Raw genomic sequence first — 24043 nt, 5'->3', positions numbered from 1 at the left:
TTCCAGCGTTGAACATTTTATAAACCTACTTAAAGATGCTATCATTGTCTACTGATTCTGTCTCTCACCGGGCTTCCCAGGCAGAGTTGCGGTGGATTTTTGGGGAGAGTGTGGGATGGGGCAGACTCAGAGGCCTGTCTGGGGGCCTCACACTTTGCCACTTCTAGAGGCCCGAGAGCTGGTCTGGAACAGGGTCAGTTGCTCTGGCCCTCACCATGTACCTAATAGCCCCACGCCTTCTATGGAGTCTTGATGCATCGGGCAGTAGGGTAGGCAGAGAGAGGCTAAGCTTCCAAATTTCTTAAACCTTATCTAACCTGAAGGAGGCTTCATAAAGCCTTTGAAGTGTATCAACAGACTCTCAAGGTCTAAATGGTCCGAAGTGGGGTCTAATGCTATCATTATATACACTCTCCTTTGCTTTGGCACACGGCAAGACACACAAACTCATCCTTGAGTCTGCAACCCACGTTTCCTTCCACATACTGTTTATACCCCTGTGTCTCCTTCCTAGCCAGATGCTCAGTCAAAGGTCAGAAACTCAACCAGAGACAGAGGAAAAGAGAGAAAATCAGCACAGGCAGTAAACCTCTTACCTGACAACAAATCATATGTAGAAAAGCACAGTGTCCATCTGTCCTTTGTTTTACACTATTGTTGCTGTTTATCTCTGTTTTATTTCAATTACGCCAGAGACAGGAGGAGACGGAGCTATATGGTGTTTTAAAGGAGAGTTCCCATACTCCATGCTAATGAAGCCAAAGTAAATTGCTATTAAGAATCATTTAGCGAGGTTTAACTACAGACGCCAATAGATGTTCCCCCTAATTTCTTCCCTATGGGACCCAATAGTAGTTGCATCTAGTAAGTAGCTCCATTGATTAATGTAAGCATAATTGATACCAAGTTATAGTGTAATATTATAATAACCATTTCATACTCAGCACCTTTTACTTATAATCCCAAAGTACTTTGTAAATATAAATGAGGAAGATCCTTCTCTATAATTTATAGATAGGGAGACTAAGGCACAAATTGCTCACACAGAGACGTGGATGGGAACGCCTGCATTTTCCACTAAGGGAAAGAGGGGCTGCCAGCCCCCTTTTGTCTCTGGCCCCTGTGGCAAGTGGAATAAGGAGCCCCGAAGACGTCCATGTCCTGATTCTTGAATATGTTATCTTAAGAGACAAAGAGGACTTTGCAGATGTGATAAAGTTAAAAAATTCTGAGATGGGGGATTATCCTGGATTATCTGGGTGGACCTGATGTCGTCACAAGAATCCTTATAAGGGAGAGGCAGAGGGAGCAGGTTCAGTAGTGGTAGATGTCATGGCAGAAGCCAGGGGTCAGAGTGATGCCAGGAAGGGGTCACAAACCAAGGAAAGCAGGTGGCCTGCTCCTGGAAGCCGAAAGAGGCAAGGAAACAGACTGTCCCGTAGAGCCTCCAAAAAGAACCAGCCATGCTCACATCTTGATTTCAGCCCAGTGACACTCATTTTAGACTTCTGACCTCCTGAACTGTACTATAATACACACCATATTTTGCCATGTATAATGCACACTTTTTTTTGCCCAAATTTGTGAGGGAAAAATAAGGATGTGCATTATACATGAGCAGTACTAATTCTGTGTCTACATAAATGTTTTTATTCTTTTATTTATGTTTGTGAGTTAAAAGTGTATCTCTAGACATCAATAATGATATCGTATACAGAATAATACCCTGGAATACGATAATTGGTTTTGTTGAACTTATGACAAACTTGCAACGACAAAGAGTTCTTGGCCTTCTATGATGGGTAAATAGCGTAAATTTGTCACCAGTGCATAAAATTTCTTGTACCTTGTATCTGTTATTGTGTTTTGTAATTATTTGTTACATAAAATGTCTTGTACCATAATATGTTAAAAAATAAATGCTAAAATTCCTGTATAATACAAAAACCAAATACCTAAATGTAAACAAATAAAAATTTGAATTAAAAAATTAAAACAAAAGATTTTTTTCCTTGAAAGTTTGGGCCAAAAACTTGGGTGCACATTATACATGGCAAAATATGGTATATGTTATTGTAAGCCACTAAAATTTGTGGTAATTTGTACGTCAGCCATAGGAAACTAATAGAGTGCTATATAGCCTTTCTCAATTGAGGTTTCTCACCTGAACAAGGGAACCCAGAGAATAATATGAGTAATTTATTTTTGCCCTGCTCCCAAGGATAGCACATACCTAGCACCATTTTAGATGCATAGGAAATAATTTAATTCATTAATACGATGGATGCCTTTTAAGGCATTTGAGTTTAATTCTCCTGATGAACTGCTGAGAGAGGCTGCGTGGCTTCACCTTTTCTTGCAGAAGGAAACTGAGCAGATCTACTCTGAACTTGGGCACCAGGCACCTGCTTGACACATCTGGAAACACTGAACTGGACAGCTGCAGATACCTCACCTGTGCACAGCGTCTTCAACATGATTCAAAGTACTCCTCAGTGCAGAACAGCTTTCAGGCAGGAAGGAGAGGAAGGAAGCCTGAGGCCCCTTTGCATATGAGGGCCATACCCAGAACCACGCCACAGGAGCTGGACAGAGTAAATATCCCCTGGCCTCTAGTTTAGGGCCCATGTCACAAGCTTGCAGGGTGACATGTGGTGGGTGCTCTGGATGCTCAATAAGTCCTTTCTGGCTGACAGGCGGACAGACTGACACTTCACGGCAGATACACTGTGGGGAGGCTTGTGGCCGACATGCACAATGAAGGGTGGCTCTAGGAGGAGTTTCCAGGCCCTGCCAGGCACCGGTAAGTCCTTACTATGACGGAGCTACAATGTTGTCTTTATTATGCCCTATTTACAAGAGAGACAGCCCCAGTCAAGAGCAGTTTTTCGCCAGCCTCTGCACGGAGACCCTTGTGCCCCTGGAACCAGTCATCACCACATTGCTAGGAGCCTTGCCCAAGCCCACGAGTGGCTACCCGCATCTAAAGGACGCACTGACCCTATCATGCTCTGCCTGCTCTGCATGATGACACAGGAAACACCCCCGGGCCTGCTCTGCCAGCCAAACAACGTCTAAATAGATGCTCCTTAGGCGCAGGAACCCAGGCAGGAGATGTGGAGAGGGGGAGGGGAAGAACCACTGCACTTGGATTTGGAACTCCTGCGTTTTCATCCTGACTTGCACTCTTACTACCTGTGTGACCTGAGAGAGGCCACTTCACATAACATGGTCTCATTTTCCTAATTGTTTAAAGTGAGGATGAGAGTTGATTGTAATAAATGGGAGAGGGTTCTGGAAACCACCGAGTACTACGTAAATGCAAGGAGGGATTAAATTACTATCATCTTTCCCCCAAGGAATACTTGGTGCTCACAGACACTCTAGTTGCAGAAGGCAATCACAATGATTAGTTCAGCATATTCTCTGATCAAGCACGTTCGTGGACTGGCAAGAGAAATGCCAGGCACACAAGGTAGGATCACTGAGTCACAGACACGTTATACTCTTTTCAGTAAAAGAAACACTGGTCATGTGTTGACTACGTACCCATGTCCAACAGAGGAGCTGCACAAATCACATCACAGATCTAGAAGGGAAGGCAGGTAGGAAAAAGCCACTTCAATATATTGTGACAAGCGCTACAAGGGGTTTTCACAGAGGGCTGTGGAAGGAGTGGGGAAGGGCATTTAAATTTGCTGGTGAGTGAGAAGGGAGGAGGAAGAAACTTCCTCTAGGAGGTAAAGAGAGCTAGTCCTTATGGTGGAAGTCAGCTGGAACGACACGGTGGGGAGGGGAAGTCCTTCAGAGGATAAGGAAGTCAGGTGAGAGAGCTGGGAGGCTTGAGGGAGCAGAGGACACACAGAGACGCAGGCAGCTCGCTTTGGCAGGAGTGAAGGGCGTGTGTGAGCGGGGCGGGGGAGGAGAGGCCAGACCTCCAGCCTGACGATCTTTGTCCTGTAGGTGTTAGGATACCATCCAAGGACTATACTACCATCTAATGACAGAGACCTCTGTGCCCAAATCCGGCACATCTGGATATCCTCATGGCGAAGCTACTCAAGAATTTCACTGATGAATGGAAACTTCAAGACCTGGTGCGTAATGCGTGTGCCTTCATGTTCCCCGTCTGGGTTGGGGAGAGTTAAAGCTGTTGTTCTAAACCCTCTAGTCTTAGTGTAATCTCTGAGAGACGGAAATTTCTGTCTCTCATACTCATCTCAGCTTGTTCAACCTTTCTGTCCTTCTGTTTCTCCCTGCTAGCCTGACAGCCACACACACCTGTGCCTCTCTCCGCCTTCCTTTCTGCTGTCACCAGTGTTGTCATTGAGACATCTGGGAGCGTGCACAATGTGTACACAGCAGCCACTGTGGGTTGAGGGTGGCTTTAAATCTGGCGCTGGCTCCAGCTCTCCCTTCCCCTCCCCGCCCCTCTCCTCCCCTTCTCTCCGTTTTCATCAGCTCCAGCAGCTGGTTTCCCATTGGTGGTTTGGGTTGAAGAAAGAGGCCCAGAGGCCTAGTGATGAGAAAATGTTTTTTATGAATTGGAAAATGACAGTAAGCAGCCAGCAGGTCCCAATTCACAATGAAATGAATATCAATGTCTGTGATTGTATTGACCTTGAAGATTTTTTGAAACTAGAACAAGAATTCTCCGGATGCATTACTATGTACATTGTGAATCTCTTCACTGTGCAAAGCGGAAAAATCCATTCTTTTTGGACACGAGCATCTCTGGTGTACAGCGTTGACTTTAAAATAAACATGCTAAAGAGCCAGTAGAAGAAAATCTATGGCTGCTCTTAGCTGCCTTTCCTGACAGCACAGATGACCACATGGCTTTCCTGGGCTCTCCTGGGGTGGGACAGGGCTGAAGAGTCACCTGGCCAAGAACGATTCTCAGAGTTCTTCTCAGATGTGAGGAAGGCAGTGATGTCAGTGACACACTGGCAAAGCCACCATGTTCCAAACTGCATGTTCTTGGCCTTATCACGTGTGTGGCTTCCTATGCTTACCACCCACGGTGATTTCTGAGTTCATTCACTCTGAGCGAGTCCCTCTAGGGCAATGTGACATGAAAACTCTTAGTGGCAGCTCCCATGTGCATCTTAACTCCTCTGGTTAAAAACTGCTCTCAGACCCCTTGTCTAGCCCTAGTTAATATAAGTGGTTCAGTTCACCCTTGCACAACATGGGTTAAAAATCTGCAAGTCCACGTATATGTGGATTTTTTTTTTCAGTAAAGATCTGTACTGTTTTTGATCTGTAGCTGGGCGTCTGTAGATGCGGAGAGCCAACTCTATGCATTGTTCTTCATGATTTTCTACAAGGCACTTCAGCATCCGTGGATTTCGGTATCTGTGAGGGTTCCTGGAACAGTCCCCTGTGTGGATACTGAGGGACAACTAAGTTTCGTGGGAGTCAAAAGTTAAATGGGTTTTCGACTGAGCAAAGTGTTGGCGCTCCTAACCTCGTGTTGTTCGAGGGTCAACTGTATTCACATGGCGGTGAAGCCACGATGGGGTGTGGGAGGGTGTAGAGCGGATGCAGGAGACTCCGGTGCCAGAAAATGCGCCCCCAGAAGCTTGTCATCTTTCTTTGGACAAATCTCTACTAAGGAGTTATTTTAAAGCACCTTGATATTTACTGAGAGGGAACTCGTGACCTCTAGGCCTTATGCACTGCTGCCTGCTGCACATTCAAGTACTATGAATGCTATTCAATTAAAGGAGCAAAATGGCTTGGTATAAAGGGTATTCATATTTGCATTAGGAAATACTTTTTTTCAGTTCATATGGTTGTTCACAGCCCTCAAGAAAGATATAAATATCCCAGCCCTGACCATGTAAATGGTTGAGGAAGACAACAGAAGAAGACGAAGACGAACTTAAAAACATACAGCAGTCTATATATACTTTTCTCCTTGGCAAGAGTGCAAGTGCAGTGATATGGATCTCAGAAAATAAATATCTGTTAAAAACGAAAGGCAAATGTAGATTTCCTCTTATTATTAGCAACAGAACAGGGGAAGAAAGTCATATGTTTTTCTGGATGGTGTGTCTTGATTCTAACCAGCTCAGCAACCAGTTGCTTCACCTGCAAAGTATGGATTCTGTCATGAATACCGCTGCCCTGGGCTGATGAAGAGAAAACCCAAAGCAAAGCTAAGGCCCAGAGAAACAGGCATTCACAAGGATTTGGAGCCCTGGCAATGGCTGACAATGCACTGCTGATGTGATCGTGTGTTCTACTCAAGGGCTCAGGCTGTGGAATAAAAAGAAGGAATTTTATGTCTTCCACACAGAGATCTATCTACCTTGCAGTTCTCCTCTGTATTCCTCTGATTCTATCTAAAGGAGCTTTGAAAACTTCAGAGAACTTTTATGTTTTGCTAGTTTATCATAAGTGTCCATCTTAAAGCAATATTATGATTTAAGCACGGCCTCGGTAGGTACGTGCCATCTTCAGAAATGATTTCTGACACGAGCTAAGATGTACCAGCTGGAGCCAACATGAGGCGCATCGGAGGCTGAACGGCATTCAGACTCTCCTATATTCTAAGAGTCTTTTTATTTCTCCCTAACGACCATTATTAATCATTTCAGAACCATGTGGTCTCCTGACATTTTTACTATTCTAGACTTGACAAAAAGGAAGGTTTTGATGTCCTGAAATGCCTTTTCATGTAGAGTAGCTCTGTTCTTACAGCGCACAGCTAACACCGGGCTAACCTCTCCTCCAGCAGAATGGGGTTTAACTTTTTTTTTTTTAATCCACTGAAGGAAAGTTAGGTGGTAATGGATTCTTGTTAGGAAATCAGCATTTGGCTTTCGGAATGTTAAGGGCAAATCGAGCTGAGTTGTGGAGAAAAAGAGCAGCCCCTAGCCATGTAGTAAATCTTCTCAGATTCTTATTCATGCTTTTGTGTTCGATTTTATTTTTTTTCTCATTTCTATCCGCTCTTCTTTCCAAGCCCTACAAGTTATGAAGAAGGCGGACCACAGGCCAGGCCAGAGGTTTCTGTGGCTTCTTGATAGTCACACAGCTACCAAGGCATCCTTGTGACTAAATTCCTCCTGAAGGGATGGGGTCTGCATACAAGTGGCTGAGTGGCGATTCTATCAGTTACCAGGGGTGTGACTTTTGGACAAGTTATGGAATCTAAGTCTCAGTAGTTCTCATCTGCAAATGTGTATGACAATCCCGTTTTATCCGGTCACTATGAGGATTAAGTAGGGACCACACGTAAAGCTCAGCAAAGGATTTGGCCAGAGGCCCCAATCATGACTCCCCACGGCTGGCTCTAATTCCACAACCACAAGGTACAGGAGTGGAGAAAGAAATACAATGAGACCAATATAGGTTAGGGTTTGATTCTTTTCTGTTCTCACATTTCCCTCCTCCCCGGGCAGCTTTCGATTGAGGGATCCCCAAGCATTAAGGAAGTCATGTTTGTGAAAGGAGGAGAGCAGGCGACCAAATCAAGGGGCCAGGAAGGCAGCAGGGCCAAGGGCACAGACCACATTGATATACCATCTCTTCATATGCGGAAGAGGTCTAGCTGTATTATTTTTAACAAATTCTTAAATTCTGCAGTTTGATATTTTTCCTCTCTGATTTGTGTAGCTACACATCTGCAGTTTCAAATAAGGTTTTTCAAACCTTATGCAAAGAGCTTTATTCACTGACATGAGCTGCTCAAGATGTCCCCTCCCATTTACCAGTAGAACTATTAATAAAAAGGACAGACGATTCTACCTTCTCCCTGGCTCCACTGTACCTCCAGCCCCACCAGGAAGACAGGAAGACAGTGTAAGGACGGATGGATTGGCAGGTGGCAGCTCACCTTGCTCCTGAGACAGCAGCAGGAGACTGTGATGGTGAGTCAGGTACAGGAGGCTGCTCGGGTTTGAGCAAACCTTATCTGAACTGCACTGGCAACCAAAACGTAATAGTCAAATAATGTCTGATGACTTCAGGCCAAATAAATGGCCAGTTCTACCAGCCACTCAGACCACACAGAGAAGACAAGGCGGTCTCAGCCTTCCTTCATCCCATGTCCCACTATCTTTGTTTATGCTGCACAGGGATCAAGCGTGGGGTCTTAGATCCATCTCGCTTGTAGTTCTCAAGGGTGAAAAAGGGTGAGCTTCCACCTCCTAGGGGATAAAGGAAAGTGGAAGGGATTCTTCCCTTCTGCAGACCACAGGGTATCAGGTACCAGTGCCTGCCTCAGGACCTGGATACTTTGCCTGGAAAGACTCACTTTCAAACACATAGCCACGGTTCATGGCAATTTTTTTTCATGGTACTTGTTTCTGTCCACAGGTAAAAACAGAGAAGTACTTCTTCAGCCTGCCCAAGAGATCAGGAATAATGAGGAGTAATTTTAGCATCTATTTGTTTTGTTTTTTTCAGTACGAGAGCGGAGCTGCAGCAGAAATATTGGCTCTGGATCATTAAAGGGGCAAACACCTGGGGAGAGGCAGTGGGCCCAGGCCTAGGAGTGGGTCACTGGGAAGGAGAGGGGCTTGTGGCTGGCAGCCACCCTCCTGGGAGGACATTCCATCATCACCCACAGGAGAGACATCAGCGAAGGGAAACACCTCGCTGCAGGGAAACCGACTCAGCTAACTCATGATTCTCTCACTCATTCTCTTTGTAGGTCTCCCCAGCCCCTGAAGCATTTTAAATCATACCCACCTACCTCTTGGCACTCTTCACTGGTACCCTTAACACTCTTGCCTCATAGCCATCAGAAAGAAGGAACCGAGCCTGTTGGGGGAGCTGCTGCCATCTGAAAGGCTTCTTCCTCACTTCCTTGCCCTCTGCCTCATGCTCAGCTGCCCCAGCCTCCCTGTCTGGGGCAGAGAAGGGCCCAGGCACCTAGCTCCCTTCCCGGGCCTCTGGCTAGCAGCTCACTCCTGGGCTTTGCAAGCGCTGCTGCTGCCACCATCAGGCAGATGTAGGAATTGCAGTGCTCACCTGGTTTCACAACCAGAAATATTCCGCTTTGATGTGGTGCCAAGAAACAAACAAACAAACAAACAAACCAGGCCCTCCTTCCCCAGTCGCCCCTCACACAGGCGCAGCAGCCTATGTAACAAAAGACTTCAGAGTCCAGCTCCCTGATGAAATGGGATTCCCTGTGAATGCGGGGTAGACCCCAGCATACGTAAGTGAGGTGTGGAAAAGTGCGGGTCCTAGGACATGGGGAACAAAGCCACTGGGACATTCATTGGCAGTTTTTCTTTGTCAAAGGGCAGCAAGACAGGGGAGGGAGGCAGTCGCTTCTTGTGCGGTGCCTGGGATGGGTCTCCAGGAGAGAGCTCTATGTTTCTGTCTCCTGAATACCTGTGTGATGAGCCAATCAGGACCCAGTGTCACTCTGAAGCTGTCATCGCTCCCAGCATTGCCAAGGGTGACAGGTGGACTGTCACACTGCACCAGAGCTGAGTCACCTGTGACATCTGCAGGTGACTGACAGGAATGGGAACTGACATGCATTAAAGAACAGAAGGGTGCCACTGTTTCTTGCTGAAACCAAGGAGCGGGTGGCTTGTCAGAGGATGTTTCTCTTGGCAGTGTCCCTGGTCTCTCAATGGTCATTCAAGGCCTTACTCAGAGAGGAGCAACTTCCTACAGAGCAAGACCACACTTTCACTAGTTGGCTTCTTTCCTCTGCTCTCCTGTGGGAGCCCTCTCAGCATGTGCACGTGGTGAGGTCAGAAGCACTGCCGTCTTCTCCTTTTTTCTTTATTCCTCATGTTTCATTCCAACATTTCAATATTTATTCATAGCCTCCTGTGTGCCAAATAGTGTGCAAGTCACCGGGAGGTACAAAATAAATGGGTATTTTAATCAACCAGTTAAGAGAAGTAAAATCCCTGCCTTTGCTTTTTTTTTTTTTTTCCTTCCAGAACAGCCACAAGAGAAGCTGCCGAAGCAATGTGTTCTTGTTGCTAGTCAGCCCAAAAGGCTGCCCTGTCATTTCCCCAGGATGGGAGTAGCCTGGAAACCTTGTGCCCTCCAGATAAAGCTTACGCCAGAAAGACGAAGGAACCAATTCATAAAGAGTCTGGAATCAAGAAGAGATAGAGCCATAATGCTACTCAAAGGCCAGCTCCCCAATTTTCATCAGAACCCTAAAACCCCCTTCTATGCCTAGACACTGAGGATTCCCATAATTCTAAGACCATGACTCAGCTTACGCCACAGCTTAGGACCTGCTCATTCATTTTTCAGGGTTGCTGATTTGCAGCAGCTGGATCTACCAGCATCGTGAGGAGTGTCAAAGCCCATAAAAGAGTGAGCTGGACTGGGAGTGACTTTGATCAGGTGACACAACCTTTCTGAGGGTACAGCAGTGATGACAGCCACCTCTCATTGCTATCATGGTGATGAAATCAAGTAGTGCTTAGAGAGGCACTCGGTAACTTGTGAAGCTTTGTAGGATATTAATGACCATCATGCTAAAGAACATATTATTGCTGCCCCTTCCACCAACAAGCAAAACACAAGAGGAAATGTCCAGCACCTATAAGAAAACGTGCAGGACAAAGAGATCTATAACACATCCTCTACCTTCTAGGAATTCATTATCCCAAAAGAATGCTTATTGCTAACAGATAATATTTAGGAAATCTTAGTACTGGAGAGAATTTGGATGTCATCTAGTCTACTTTCCAATACATTTCTTAGGAATTGACACTTTCATTCTTGATGGCCCTAATTCCACTCTTAGTTTTTCAGCAGTGGGAGAACTTTCAGTGGGCCAGCCTTAGACACAAGGGTTAGATAGTCTTGGAAATGTCACTGTTTTATTTCTTGCAGAATGATGAGGTTTTTGCTTCACTACTGAGCTTGCCCTACTGGTCCCCACCATTTTTTGATGGGGAAATGAGAACAGGCCAAAGAGTGGCACACATGGGTAGATATGACAACATCGTTTACTGTAGAATGACAGGTTAGTTGGCACTGGAGACTTGTAAACAGGTCTAACATCTGAGTAGAACCACTTTGCTTGAAGCCTTGTTTTCCCCAAAGCCAGTGTAGCTTAGCTGCCTCTTGAGAACAGGAAAGAAATCATCAGCAAAATGTCCCTACGCATCTCTTGCTTATCTCACCCTTGCCCTTTCTCCCTTTCTGGTTTACCTTTCATCTTCAATACTAAGTGTGTCTATCTCTAGCTAGCCGTCCAGGGCCCTAGACATTGGCAAATCCCATTGCTCAGTGACTCCGTCAGACGAACCGTCCAGTATGGACTCAGCCATGCCTGCTTCTGTGTGATGCACGTTCCCTTCCACATTCGTTATCCAACACATCACTCCTAAGTATACATCTGCCTACTACCTTTCTCTGTCTTCCCTCTGGAATGCAGAACAGCAGTCAAGGCCAGTTGCTCATACTTAACTCTATTGCTCACTTTCCCATCCTTTACATAAGAGTTATGAAGGAAAAGAAACTGGAAAGAACAGGTATATTTTTCCATTGACGTCTACAGGGGAAACACAGGATTACCAAGAAGAATAAGTAACATGTTGATCCTTCCTTTTTTTTTTTTTTTCTGTCCATGGAACTCATGGTATAGAGAGGAGTATAGACCCATAAGCTACTAATAATGTTTCTAAAGCCTAGACTTAATTCTGACAATCCACCCTCAGAACGTTTAGCACGGTATTTGCAAGCGGACCCTTCCCTTCCCAAACTTCCTCTCCTACTCCTTTCAACACACTAACATTCCAACCACCCACAGGACCCATTGCTTTTGAACATGTCGCATTCTGTCCTGCCTTCTTATCTTTGCACACACACACTCTAAGGTACAGTCAGACACACTCTTCATGCTTCATTAGAAGAACTCTTAGACGTCCTTCAAAATCAAGTCACCTCCTCTGTGCAGCCTTTCCTGATACCCATGGCCATTCCAGCTGCTCTCTGAACACTCTGACAACTCTGAACCCATCAGATGGTATCCACGAGTTGAAGTGTCTGCTCCCTGAGCAGACTTACAGCTCCCCTGGGGCAGAAATATGGTCTCAGTCATCTCTTCATCAAAAGCCCTTGGCACAGTGCCTACCACACACAGTAGACCCACAAGGAATGCTACCTGAGTGGCCAGGGGCTGAGCTTTGGTGTCACAAAATGCTGCTAGATCACAAAGGAAGGGGGTAGGTATAAGTGTGGCCCTTTGAGATACCAGACTCTACGAAACACCTGGGGAAAAAGGGGAGAAAGGGGAAAATGATGTCCTGTTTTCACTGCCACAACTCTCAGTGTCAGATTTCACATTCCTGTCTTCTAGGCCTAAATTAGAAAGAACGTGAACTTGCAACAACTGTCGAATGGACACAGGCTAAGTAGACTTCTGGATAATCCAGCCTGATATGCACAGGTCCTCTTCTTACTGACAAACATATGCCATTGCAGTGTTGGTTTCAACACTGCAGGTAAATCTACTTCACTTTTCCTATGAGGCCACCAAGGCCAGCTTGAAGGTTAGAATGAGTTCTCACCTCCTATGTGAAGACAATGGCTGATGTGTGATTTGTTTTAAGTTCTGGATATCACTACACTTTAGCAATAAGTGGTGTGTGTGTGTGTGTGTGTGTGTGTGTGTGTGTGTGTGTGTGTAGAGTCACGGATGGAGGAGGCTTGGAGTGGGCAGGGTAAGGCTTCCAGACTGCCAGGAAAACCTTCCAATGGCATGTGGGCAGGTGGCTACTTCCTTGTGTTTATTTCCAGGAAGGAGCTGGGTGAGTGTCCACCTCCTACCCTCCACACCTCAGAAAAACTCTGCAAGGAGCAGGATTCACCCGTGCTGGCCTCTATTTCCATGGCTTTATCTTGTTACCAATGTACCCAGGGAAAGCTGACATTTATTTAATCCTCATAGTGGTGGTGACTGTGTACTCATAGAAACACTGTATGCTTATGGAAGACATTTGTTTCCAAGCAGCTTATGCTAAATTGCAGTGATATAAAGGAAACTCTTATCCAATATTGACATTTACTGACTTCCAGAAGTATACAGCCAGAATACTCATTTTTACCATTGGGAGAAGAGGCAAAGGAAAAATGCATAATGTCTGATCCCGAGCTCCTTCAGTGGGTTACAAGCAGAAAGTTAATGTAACTTACTGTTAAATGCGGTGGTAGAGATCTTTATTCTACAGATACTGTGTGGGTTCCAAGAGCGTGTGGAAGGAAGTCCTAGGCCCTACCATGCTTAATCCCAACGCTCTGGCAGAAAGCAGGACAGAGCATGCTTTTCACAAATGTGAGAGAAGTATTCCAATGACCTATAAGGTATCTATTTTCTTATTTGACGCGCATACCTAACCAGGTAGATTCTGGCTTTCCCCTGGGGAGAAGAAAATGACATGCAATGAATGACATATGGAGCAGTAATGTCTCAATGTAGTAGACTGTCTGCATTGCCCCTAACTGGAGATAAAATCCCACTCTGTTTGGAATACAGGGTGAAGCCATTACAATCTGGGCACAGGACACTGGCTGGCTTTGCACCTTGCTTCCTGGTGGATCGCAGTGTTGGGCTGTGAAACACGAGAGGACAGACACCGCCAGAGCAGCGGCTCCAGTGGGTCCCACTCAGTGAATGCCGGGCTGTCCACTGTCCTTGACGGGAGGTTGGGCCCCAATCACTCTGCTGCAAGAACCACCATTAAAGTCAGAGTCTCGGATTCCAACTTGCTCAGGATCTTGGGGACCCTCTGCACTGCTGAATTAGTGTGTCCCTGCTCCCAGGCACAGGAAGAAGGAATTCAGTGCCTCTGTGTTTCTAGGTTGACCCTGATTAAAATCCCTACACTGGTTTTTCATCCTAAAGTCATCTCAGCATCTTACAAGGATAAGGGCTGTAGCTGAAAAATGATGCCTCTGACCACGTGACCCCCTTCCCACCCACACTTACATTGAGACCCAAAAATGAATGTTCTTGGCCCCCCTCCCCACTCCTCCATCACAGGCAATTTTCTTTTCCTCATTCTTGTTTCCAAAACAGTTTATCTTTTTATCTCCTTAGAAGAAAAGCACTCTGCAAATCAAAGGTATCATTAGTATTGTTACTATTTTGCTATTGAAATTTCTTGAATTCACTCTGGATTATTCAAGTGCTTTTTTTGGGTCTGCAATATAATGCCTCCTAAATCACCCCCACTGGGTTGAACAAAAAAGACAAATTGCATCTTCAGGCCGAATCTCCTGCTCCACCCCGGCTCCTGCTGGCCCTGGCTCCCACCAACACAGGCACACCAGGCAGAGCCTCTCCTTGGTCCTGTGCCTAGCTCACTGCTGCCATGTTCCCAGCGAGATCCTCCTTTGTGACCCAGGAGGGAGGACCCGCAGTGTCCTCTAAGTGTAGTATGAAGGTGTTGACCCCACTTCACGCCCCTCTACCCCTGGGGAGCTACTCTTCCCTCTGCACTTGGTCTGGCTGGCACGTTAACTCCCTGCTGGGCAGCAGACACGGCGACCATCCCCGTGCTCAACAGATGTGTCCCAGTTCCCCTCACCCAGAACATTTGCGAAAGAAGTGGCTCCACACTCTTGGCAGCTAGGCACTGACCTCCCGGCATAAAAGCAGCGATTCTTCCTCCTCTAGACAACACGTCATACCACTTGGGGTGCCAGTGAGGGGAGCATCACACTTCTTTCTTGCCTCTTCTTTTGTTATATGACATTTCTGGGCAAGGATCAATGTTTCCAAAGTTTCTGGGCACTCCCATTGCCTTTTCTAGTGTCTTCTCAGCCTGTGCCTCCTAGGACCCCCCTCGTTCTTCTGGCTGCCTCTGAGGTGCTCTTGAGATCTTCTGATGCCCCCCCCTTCCCCAAGGGAGTTTCTGCAAGGTAACCCTCTCACTGCTCCTCCCTTTGCAGGCTTCCTGTCATCCCTAAGGCTCCCCTCACCTTGGCTAACTCCCCCCTTTCACATTCTATTTTAGCCTTCTGTCTTCTGGATGCTCTTCTATTCCCAGGGAGATGCACCTCACCATGAACCTCTGGCCCTAGAGTGGACATCTGACAGCCCCTTTGGGTGATTTCTGCCAGCAAGTCAAGAGAGCACGTTGCTTAAATTCTTCCCAATAGGTAGATGACATCCCGGATAAATCTTCAACTCAAGGACTTCATTGACAGTGACATGCATGTTCTCATTTTCACCCCAGCATGCTTGGAGCATCATGGCACACGGGTAAACCCGACAACAGATCTGGGTTCACCAGAATGAGAACTTTTAGACCCACAAAATTACTGGGCAGGACAGGACACCCTGGGAACACTAGAGCAAAACGCCAGAGAGCGGGGAAGAGAACACATTTCCTAGAGGATCTGAAGTAAAAGGCACTAAGCTCGTGCCACTGCACATTCCCTAAACTGTCTTGGAACTCCAGACCCGGTGGGAGCATCAGTCCTGCCAGAACACGATTCTTCCAAAGCCACTTAGGATGTGGCTGTCCAGGCTGGATGAAATGGGTCTTGAAGATGAAGGAAGGCACAGAAAGAAATAGTTGTGGGCAAACTGAAATGGTAAAGGGAAAAAATAGAGCAAGTTCTAAGTTTATGGATGACAAGAGAATCGATTCCTTTTCACCCCGGGGCAGAACATGCCTCTTCTCTACGGGAGGCAAATTGTGCTGTGACATTATCCCTCTCCATACAAAGCATGCAGTCCTGACAGCTGAGGGAGGAGGCATCCCCAGCAAGAGGAAACCTACAAGCAGTATACTGGCAGCTCTGCATCTCCTCCTGGGGAGCCAGGCCAGGCAAGCTGGCAGGGACAAAAAGGGGGGAATGCCATTTGGCCTTTCTGCTGCCACCTTAGGAAAGATAAATAAATACTTAATCTCCATGAAAAGCCCAAACCGTAAAAGAATAGGGGCACAGCATAGCACTGAAATTAATCATACCTTAATTTCATCCTCTAAAGGGTTATGAACAAAAACAAAGGTGAATAAAATATTCGACAAATTGGGAGAGAACTCATGATTGAAATGGACTTTAAGGGTTTTCCTACCCGTTTCAGAGCACTGTTTGGAACACTCCCTCTGTATGAGAACTAAGACAACCAGGAGGGAGCAGGAAGCTTGAGAATTGTGTTTCCAGAAACTCCAAGACGACATGCAGGTTCCCACTGTGAGAGAGGTTGGGCAGCAGATGGATGTACCCTCGGAGTGCCAGATACGGCCCTAAATAGAACCCTGGACATTCGCCTTCTCCGAGTGGAGAGCCATCCCTGAGTCTTTGCACATTTCCTTGGAAAGCATCCTATGAAGAAGAGCATCCAGGAGGCTGGGGTCAGACAGGTGGCTCTGGGGGGCTGGGGTATGCAACCTCAGCCAGGAGGGTGACAGCCAGAGTCATCTAGAGCCTGTGGGCCAGACCTCTCATGACCCGTTGAAAGTGGATACACTCTATTCAATAACTTGATAAATACGTGGCACCAGGTAGGTAGGGGCTGGGCACTGTATGTGCCTATACACAAAGCATATGTGTATGTGTAGAGAGTAAAATAGATTCCTCTGGGGAATTTACAATACTCAAAACAACATCCAAGTTAAAATAAATGTCCACAGATCAAGTCAAAATGCATTCAATTGCAATGAAGTCCATAAAACATCAATCCCCTTGAACCCCACTTCCTGTAGTCAGATGCTGTCTTATTCCAGGTACCTACAGGGTCCAGTGATTTAGGGTATTCTGACGGGCTACATCCACTTTGGTTTCAGTTTTCTTTTAGACCGATTTGGAGTCCCGTGAACTATGCATCTACCATTTGACAGGGTGGCAACACTGGCCAAGCTCAGGGCACTCAGGAATCAGAAGGAATTATGGATGGCAGGATGCTGTGGTTTCTTCCTAGTGCCCTCAGGGCTAAGGGCAGATGAAACAGAGCATTTAACCTCTGTAGGTAAATATTTAAATATTCACATGATGTAGTCAAGAAATAGCTCTGTACTAAGCAAGGAATAAGTGAAGTAGAAGATGCGTGCTCTGATGATTAAGGCAGCCAGAGAGGCACTTAGAGACCTAGGGACTTCTTATGCCAATCTAGGGAAGAATCGCATGGATGTGCCACAAAAGAACACGAAACACTGACTGACACATTCACTAGTCTCATGAACTCTGTGTAGGGGACAAGGCGGGATCCTCCTTTCCAGGAGTCCACAGGCAACTTCCTGACTGGAGAGAGACAGACAGAGAGAGAGACAGAGAGAGAGAGATGTTTGCCCATAAACAAGTGCGCACACATCCAAGAAAGAGGGTAATCTCGCACACAGTAATATAACCAAACTGTTTCTATACCAGTGTTCTGAGATAGTTCTTATTCATTCAGCCTGAAAACTCTGGGGAAGGCAATTTATCTTCCTGCTGCTGTAGGGAGCCCTGGTTAGGTGCATACAGCCCCATGAATACATGAGTGAGTGAGAGTGTGTGTGTGTGTGTGTGTGTGTGTGTGTGTGTGTGTACATTATAACTACATACAGCCATGGGTATAACATGCTCGTATGGGGGGAAACCCCCCTCGGGTTTAATGAGGGTGATCATAAGCAAAGTTTGATAAGGGGAAATGTGCAGCGATCACAGTACCAACAGAAGAGGTAAGGAAGGCAGCTGGGATGCAGCCTACATTGGGTTCTCCCTGACAGAGGAAGAAAGGGAGCCATGCTGTATGCTTGCAAAGCCAGCCACCCATGGCAGTACTCTGCTTTCTCGTAAACTTTTACCCTTCATTTAATCAACAGATGGACATGGTCTGTTGGGGATTTTTCTGAGAGTCCTGTCCCTGTCAGAGCTGTGCAGGCTGGCACAAATGCTGCTTCAGATGGCAGAGGCAGCATTGGCATTCCGAGACAGTGGGAAGCAGCCGATTTACTTGTCCCCTTGGAACTCAATTCCACAGGTGACTCTTGAGGCCTTGGGCTAAGTAGGCATTCACAATCCCTCTCCCAAATTCCCCTCCCCTCCGTCAGCCACTCCCAGCCCCACTCAGCCCAGTAGCAGGGAACCCAGAATGGCAAAGTTCTTTTCTGAACATTCACCAGCTCCTCTGCCCCTGCTAGGCTGCAGAAAGGAAACAATCAGTACCAGGGGCGAAATTCCATTTCATACCCTGAATCTAGTGCTGTGGAGGACTCAGAATTCAGTCTTATTCAGAGAACTCGATTAAATTCAATGAAACTCTTTACAAGCTTTTCCCAAGCACTGCAAATTACCCCCACGGTACATTCCATAATTGCAGCCCCTTCTGCAACTGTGCGACGCACACACTCGCTTTTGAACACACTTGCTTTTGAACACGCTCATGGAAGTCAGACCCTATTGGAGCTGAAAATCCACCTAAACAAAGCTTTCCTTCCCTGCTCGCTCCCTCTCCAGCCGGGTCTGAATGAGAGGAGGTGCCCAGAAGTTCAGGGCGGCAAAGCCACACAGATCCTGCCTCATTAACATATCAGGGCCATAAAGGGCTCATTTGCATTGGAGAGTTTGAGCTGGGTGTTGACCGCAAGTGAGAGGAGAAAAGTCACCCCCAGCCCCATACCCCTTCCTTCCAAAGGAAAATACACAGTACCATTTTGTTGCATTTTCAAAGGCAAAGGAGCAATGCCAGAGCATCTCGACCGGGCAAGAGAGGCGCATCCATCAGCTGAGTTTGCGGAGCCTCCCACCTACCGCCCTCTGCCTCCCGCGCCCTGGCAGCCCCGCCACTTTCCCTGCAACTCCAGCGGCCCGGGTCCTACCTTGACTGAAAAGGAAGAAGCAGACGAGGAGCAGGTGGAGCTGGGAAGGTTTCATTCCTCGGCGCTGCGAGGGCGAGCCGGTGGACAACTTGGGCTCGCAGTGAGTTTCTCCTCCTCGGCTCTCGGGGCTCAGCCTGAGCCGCGGTCCTCGCGGGGTCGCCCACCAGCCGTCTGTCCGGCGGTCCCGGCGGCCTCCGGCTCTTGCGCCTCGGGTCTCCGCAGCCAGCGGCACAAGTGGCCTGTCTCTAGCCGCCTCGGGAAGCCGGGGTCGTCAGCAGCGTCCCCTCTCGGAGCAGATCCATCTCCGCTCCCGGCCTCCCCGGCGCACAGCTTCCTCCCGGCTCCTCCCACCGCCAGCCAGCGAGCGAGCGAGGGACCAGTGACAGAAGGGCTCCTTTCACTGGATCTGGGGAGGGGAGAGGGAGGGGAAACGGGTCATAATTAAAGAGGAAACACTTGGAAAAGATCTACGCAAAACGGAGAAGGGGAGGCTCTGTTCTTTCTTTATGTCCCCAAACAGGGGGAAATTTAGCTTTTGTCACCGTGCATGATCAAAAGGCATGTTGGACAGCGAGTGGAGCTGTGACTTTTTTGTTCACACGATGTAATGTTGTTTAACGGTTGTGAAGTTAAGGACGACTATATGCACACATTGAAATATGCACGCCTCTCCCGTGCACAAGGGACTGGCAACTGGGCTGAAAGGGGAAAGAGAGAGGCAAGGGAGGATGCATCTTTCCCCAGAAAGGACCTGGCCAATGTACCCAGCGGGAGTCTCAGAGTTGGGGAAGAAACAAGCATGCTTTGCATTTTTGGGACTTTCCTCGGAGGGGTAGGTAGGTAATAAAACCTGAACGGTTGGACCGTGGCGTGCTTTGTGCTACTCCTAGAAAACAAAATGAAGGAACTAGAGGGAAACCAAGTAGATTTGTGACACACGCCCGTTTATCATTATCATTATTATTATTATTATGGTTTGTGCATTTCCTACCAAGGATAGGGGAGAAGCCTGTCTTTGCATTTGCAGCCTCTCCTCTCACAAGCGCTCCACCCCTCTGTCTTTTCTCTAAGAAGTGCTGTGATTCCTATATGGAAGGAGAGGCCAAGGTCATAGGGAACTGCCTCCTGAGAACCATCGTCTTTCACCTGTCATGAAACCCACATTCAAATCAAACTCTGTTTCTTCCAGGATATCAAAGTGAATTTAGTTAGGTCTATTTATTTGATAGACATTAGATAAGTCTGGTATAAGCAGGGAATTGGGGCAAATAAAGTCATAGGCACAGACCATGCCTTCAGGAGTTCATGATTTAATGTGAAAGTAGAGTATACACATAAGAAACTGTAAGGATAGTTACAAAACAATGTATAAAATATGCAGCATTATACAGAAGGGGAGGTAATGAATAAAGAGAGGAAAATGAAAGATGCTCTCTCCATCTGTGCCATTCAATTACAAAATCAACCATTATTATCTTCAGTCACTGGACCTTGGAGAGGTCTTTTCTTCCATCACTATTACATATTTTGGTGACTTTGCTGATTGCAAAGCATTCCAACTCCACGTTTCCATGTGGATGTATCCCTTGGTATTTAGGAACAAGATAGAGAGAAGTGGGGGCACCTGGGAGGTGCTGGCAGGAGCTGACATCTGGTGGTTCACATCAAAGGCCTACAAATTAGTACCTGTCGGCTGTGTTGACTTTTCTATTCTTAATGTAATAGTTTATTTAACTGCACCCCTTAGAGGCTGTTAAACATATCAAATGGAAATTTGTAGGCAAGCTTTGGGGGGGGAAAAAGAGACACTGAGCAACAGAAACTAAGAGGATCCAAAAGAGGCACCTAATCAATTAATTAGCAAGCAAGGTTCAGAAGCAGTGTCTGCACAGCCTTAGTCCATTGACTGGTTGGAATAGGCAATGCAATGAAACAGAAGAGGCAAATCAGAAACACATGCAAAAGATGACTAATTCTAAACAACATACGTCAAATAACATATTAAGAGTGAAAATATGGCATTTATAGTGCTGTAGCTTTAGTAGTCCCTTCCATTAAATCTATGGGGTGGGTGGGTGGGGAGAAATTTAAGATCTGGGTTCAATTCCTGAAGTCAAGCTTTGTAGTGCAGAAGACTAATATTAGAATGTACAGTGTACCTTACAAAGCAACATTTGATGTTCTAACATTTATCCTTTAAACTGTTGTTTAATTTTGGTTGCTAATTCCTAAGTGGCCTGGGGCTCAGATTTACTTAATTCGGCCAGGAAGGAAATAGTACAAAACCCGTCACGAGTCCAGTGAACTGTGCAATACGCGAAATCAGGTACAACGTGTGCACACCCCACACACTCACTCTGGGACAGGAGAGGGTTGGTGGGAGTCCGAGGTTGGAAGTTCCTTGGCTAACTGTCCCGCTGTTCCCGGAGACTGACCTCGTGATCCTCAGCCAGCTGGGCCTGTTCCCTTCTCCACCCCTTCCACCCCTCTCTGCAGCCCCCGGTCTCTGGCGGAAAGGTAGTACCTTGGATTAAGTCATGAGCTGCCTGCCTCTAAAAGGACCGGAAAAACCACGGCAACCTTCTGCAGCCACCGCGTGGGCAGTGAGAACGACAGCGGTGCCTGCAGTACCTGCAGCCGGCCCGGCCCTGGCGCCAGCCCCGACGGCGGCCCCGCCACCTCCGCTCTGCTGCTCCTGAGCTTCACCTCCTCTGGGGGCTCGGTTAACCTCCTGGCGCTGCAAGGTGCCTGTGCTGTTCCCGGCGAGGAGGGAGGAGGGCGGCGCGAGGAGGTGACGGCTCCACCTGATGGAGAAGAGCGGAGAGTCTTAGACCCAGGAGCACTCCGGGAGGGGAGGGGAGCGTTCTGCGAGGGGAGGGGAAAGGGTGGGAGGGGAGGAGAGACCGCCACTCTTGGTGGGCACTTCCGCGTCCGCAGCACGGCGCGGTGGACAGGGTCTTTAGGCACGTCCGTGGAGGTGGCAGCCCTAAAGAGACAGCAGAAAAGTAGCAACTTAGAAAACCACCTGAATTCTTGTTCTCTGCACGTTCAGGCTCCAGGTTCTCCTACTTTGCAAGCCGAGGTCCCTCACCAGCAGGTGGCATCCTCTCTAGCGTTTCTCCTGGCGTGCAGCCCAGGAGGCCCAGTTCATCAGGTCCCAGACTCCCTCTCCAGGCCTTCGGTACCAAGGGCTCTGTCCTTTGAACTACTCCACCGTGCGAGCAGGAGCCCAGTCGCCAATGGAGTGAAGGTTGGCTCCAGATTCTGCTGCCTGCTGGCCAAGAAGTTTCAGAAAGGAAAGTCTCCACCCGATAGCTTCCAAACCCTGCTCTTCTGGCAGCAGGCTTACCCCTAGAGTTTCCTGAGATCTGGGGCAGTGAGGCAGGGGGTTCCGGGTCCAGGTGCAGGAGTGTTGGGGGTACTGTCCTTCGGTGACCTGAGCAGGCCCTAGTTCAGACAGACCATACAGACCCCAATCGTTCCTACATTTCAGTGACCTTCATTTGGGCTGTTTGTCATCTGTAACATTTATTATTCCCTCGATTTGTACAAAGGCCTGTTTGGGGTATTTAATAAAGACATATGGAATGAATACATCAATTCCTGTTCTTGGAAATTTTGTCCTCCAGTTAGGGAGAAGTATACGCAGGTGAATACATGAAAAAAATTATGAAACATCTCATTGGCGTTTTAATAAGACAAATTGCCCTGGAGGTCATCTGTCAGGTTGAATCCTTTCTACGTTTGTTCTTCTCAGCCCACTTGCCTGAGGCTTTGCAGGAAAGTCTTGAGATGCAGCACAGGATCCTACCTTCAGTCCAGGGTTTCTGTTGGCCTGCCCTCCTCGCTTTCTCTAGCACTTTCCATGAGGGGAGGGGCCCAGGTGCCCTCCCACTGCCTTCCTGTATTCAGGAAGGACTGCTGCCACAAGTAAGGAGGAGGGTAGTCATCACAAATACAGAATTTCCTGTTTAATGCCTCATCACAACATTTGTTGCACAGATACATTATAAACCACATTTCCTTTCATTTTTTTCATATATCCTGCCACTGCTGGTTAAAATCTCCTTGTCCAGGGATTTAAACACATTTTGAACAGGCCCCTCCTGGGAGTTCAGGGTAATCTGACTCTCCATCCTGGATAAGTTAATAAGGGCACAGAGCTACATACACTTCCCAAGACCAAACAGTCTTCAGAGGTCCTCCCCAGGTGACAGCCTGTCTGACCTGGGCAGTCACAATCTTCTAGCCTATTTTCTCATTTGTATGAACCACATTTCTTGCTCACATCTGTGCCAGTGGATTATAAGACCTTACCCCATGCTCACTGTGGTCAGTGTAGAAGGGCCCCCCAAACCAAGGATTCAGCTTTCAGAAGCATCCACCAAAGGGATGCTGGAGCACCCATTCACCCCAGGCCAGGCCTGAGTGAGAGTTCATGGTGTACCTTTCTGGTACCACCCAGCAGCCTACTGGTTTGTCTCCTCGTACCTGCCCCCAAAGAAAGGAGAGTCTGTGAGACGGATCCTTTCAGGGACTTTGCTTTACCTTTGTGCTTACACCTATGTCTCCCTGTTTGACCCCAGAACGACGGCTGGTCAGCCGATGACAGGTATGACTCCCCACGGTGGGGCCAACCCAAGCTAGGCAGAGTTGTGAGGGGACCAACAGGAGAACCCACGGGGTTCACAGAGGTGGGCACAGCCCCCCACCTTCCCGGGCTAAGGAGAGCCTCTGTCTCTGTGGCTGCATTCCTTCCCACAACCTGCAGGGAAAGTGACTCAATGATAAGCTCTCCATCTATTCATATGCATATAGGTTTTGTCCCTTGGGGAAGTACATACATCCTGAGACTTAAGGTTCTGCTGCCTGCAGGCAAGGGTGATTGGCTTGAATCAGTTTCCTATTATGATGTGTGGGATTCACAGATCTCGAGATTGACAAGCTTTATCTCCTTTGCTTCCCCACCTAACTAATAAAAGCTAATGGTAGGCCGATTTGGGGCCCAGTCCTTGAGGCTGGAGTCCCTTGGTCCCGCTTGCACTCTGTTCTTGGCTACTGTCTTTATTAACCCTGAGCCACCCTCCTCGCTCCCCACAACCCTTGTCGTGTGGGACACGATACCTTTTCACATAAGCTCTGGCCTGGACACTGCCAATTTTTGTAGTGACTTAATGAAACTGGGCATATCTTTCTTCATCTATAAAAAAGACTGGTTGGGACAGTGGCTCTCTGGAATGCCTACCCATTCTAAACTCCTAGTGTCTCCTTTCCAGAGGGCACGC

At 47.4% G+C, this 24043-nt stretch overlaps 1 protein-coding gene across 5 annotated transcripts in view; it reads right to left on the bottom strand.

Annotated features, from left to right (window-relative positions):
• KIRREL3 (kirre like nephrin family adhesion molecule 3) overlaps positions 1–21580 on the bottom strand; it is a 563502-nt gene extending 541922 nt beyond the window's left edge. For 2 of the 5 annotated variants that reach the window (XM_019710496.2, XM_074321190.1), the window contains exons 1-2: positions 21283–21580; positions 18759–19164 (exon numbers count right to left, since the gene is read on the bottom strand). In XM_019710496.2, coding sequence (XP_019566055.2) covers positions 18759–18813 — 55 coding nt within the window. In that variant the 5' untranslated portion in view covers positions 18814–19164; positions 21283–21580. The remainder of the gene's footprint in view (positions 1–18758; positions 19165–21282) is intronic. The other 3 variants (XM_019710497.2, XM_019710500.2, XM_074321188.1) reach the window with 2 other exon arrangements.
• Positions 21581–24043: the final 2463 nt, after the last annotated feature.

Source organism: Rhinolophus sinicus, linkage group LG16 (assembly GCF_036562045.2).
Source record: "Rhinolophus sinicus isolate RSC01 linkage group LG16, ASM3656204v1, whole genome shotgun sequence".
NCBI lineage: Eukaryota > Metazoa > Chordata > Mammalia > Chiroptera > Rhinolophidae > Rhinolophus > Rhinolophus sinicus.
This window is presented reverse-complemented; position numbering and strand designations above follow the sequence as displayed.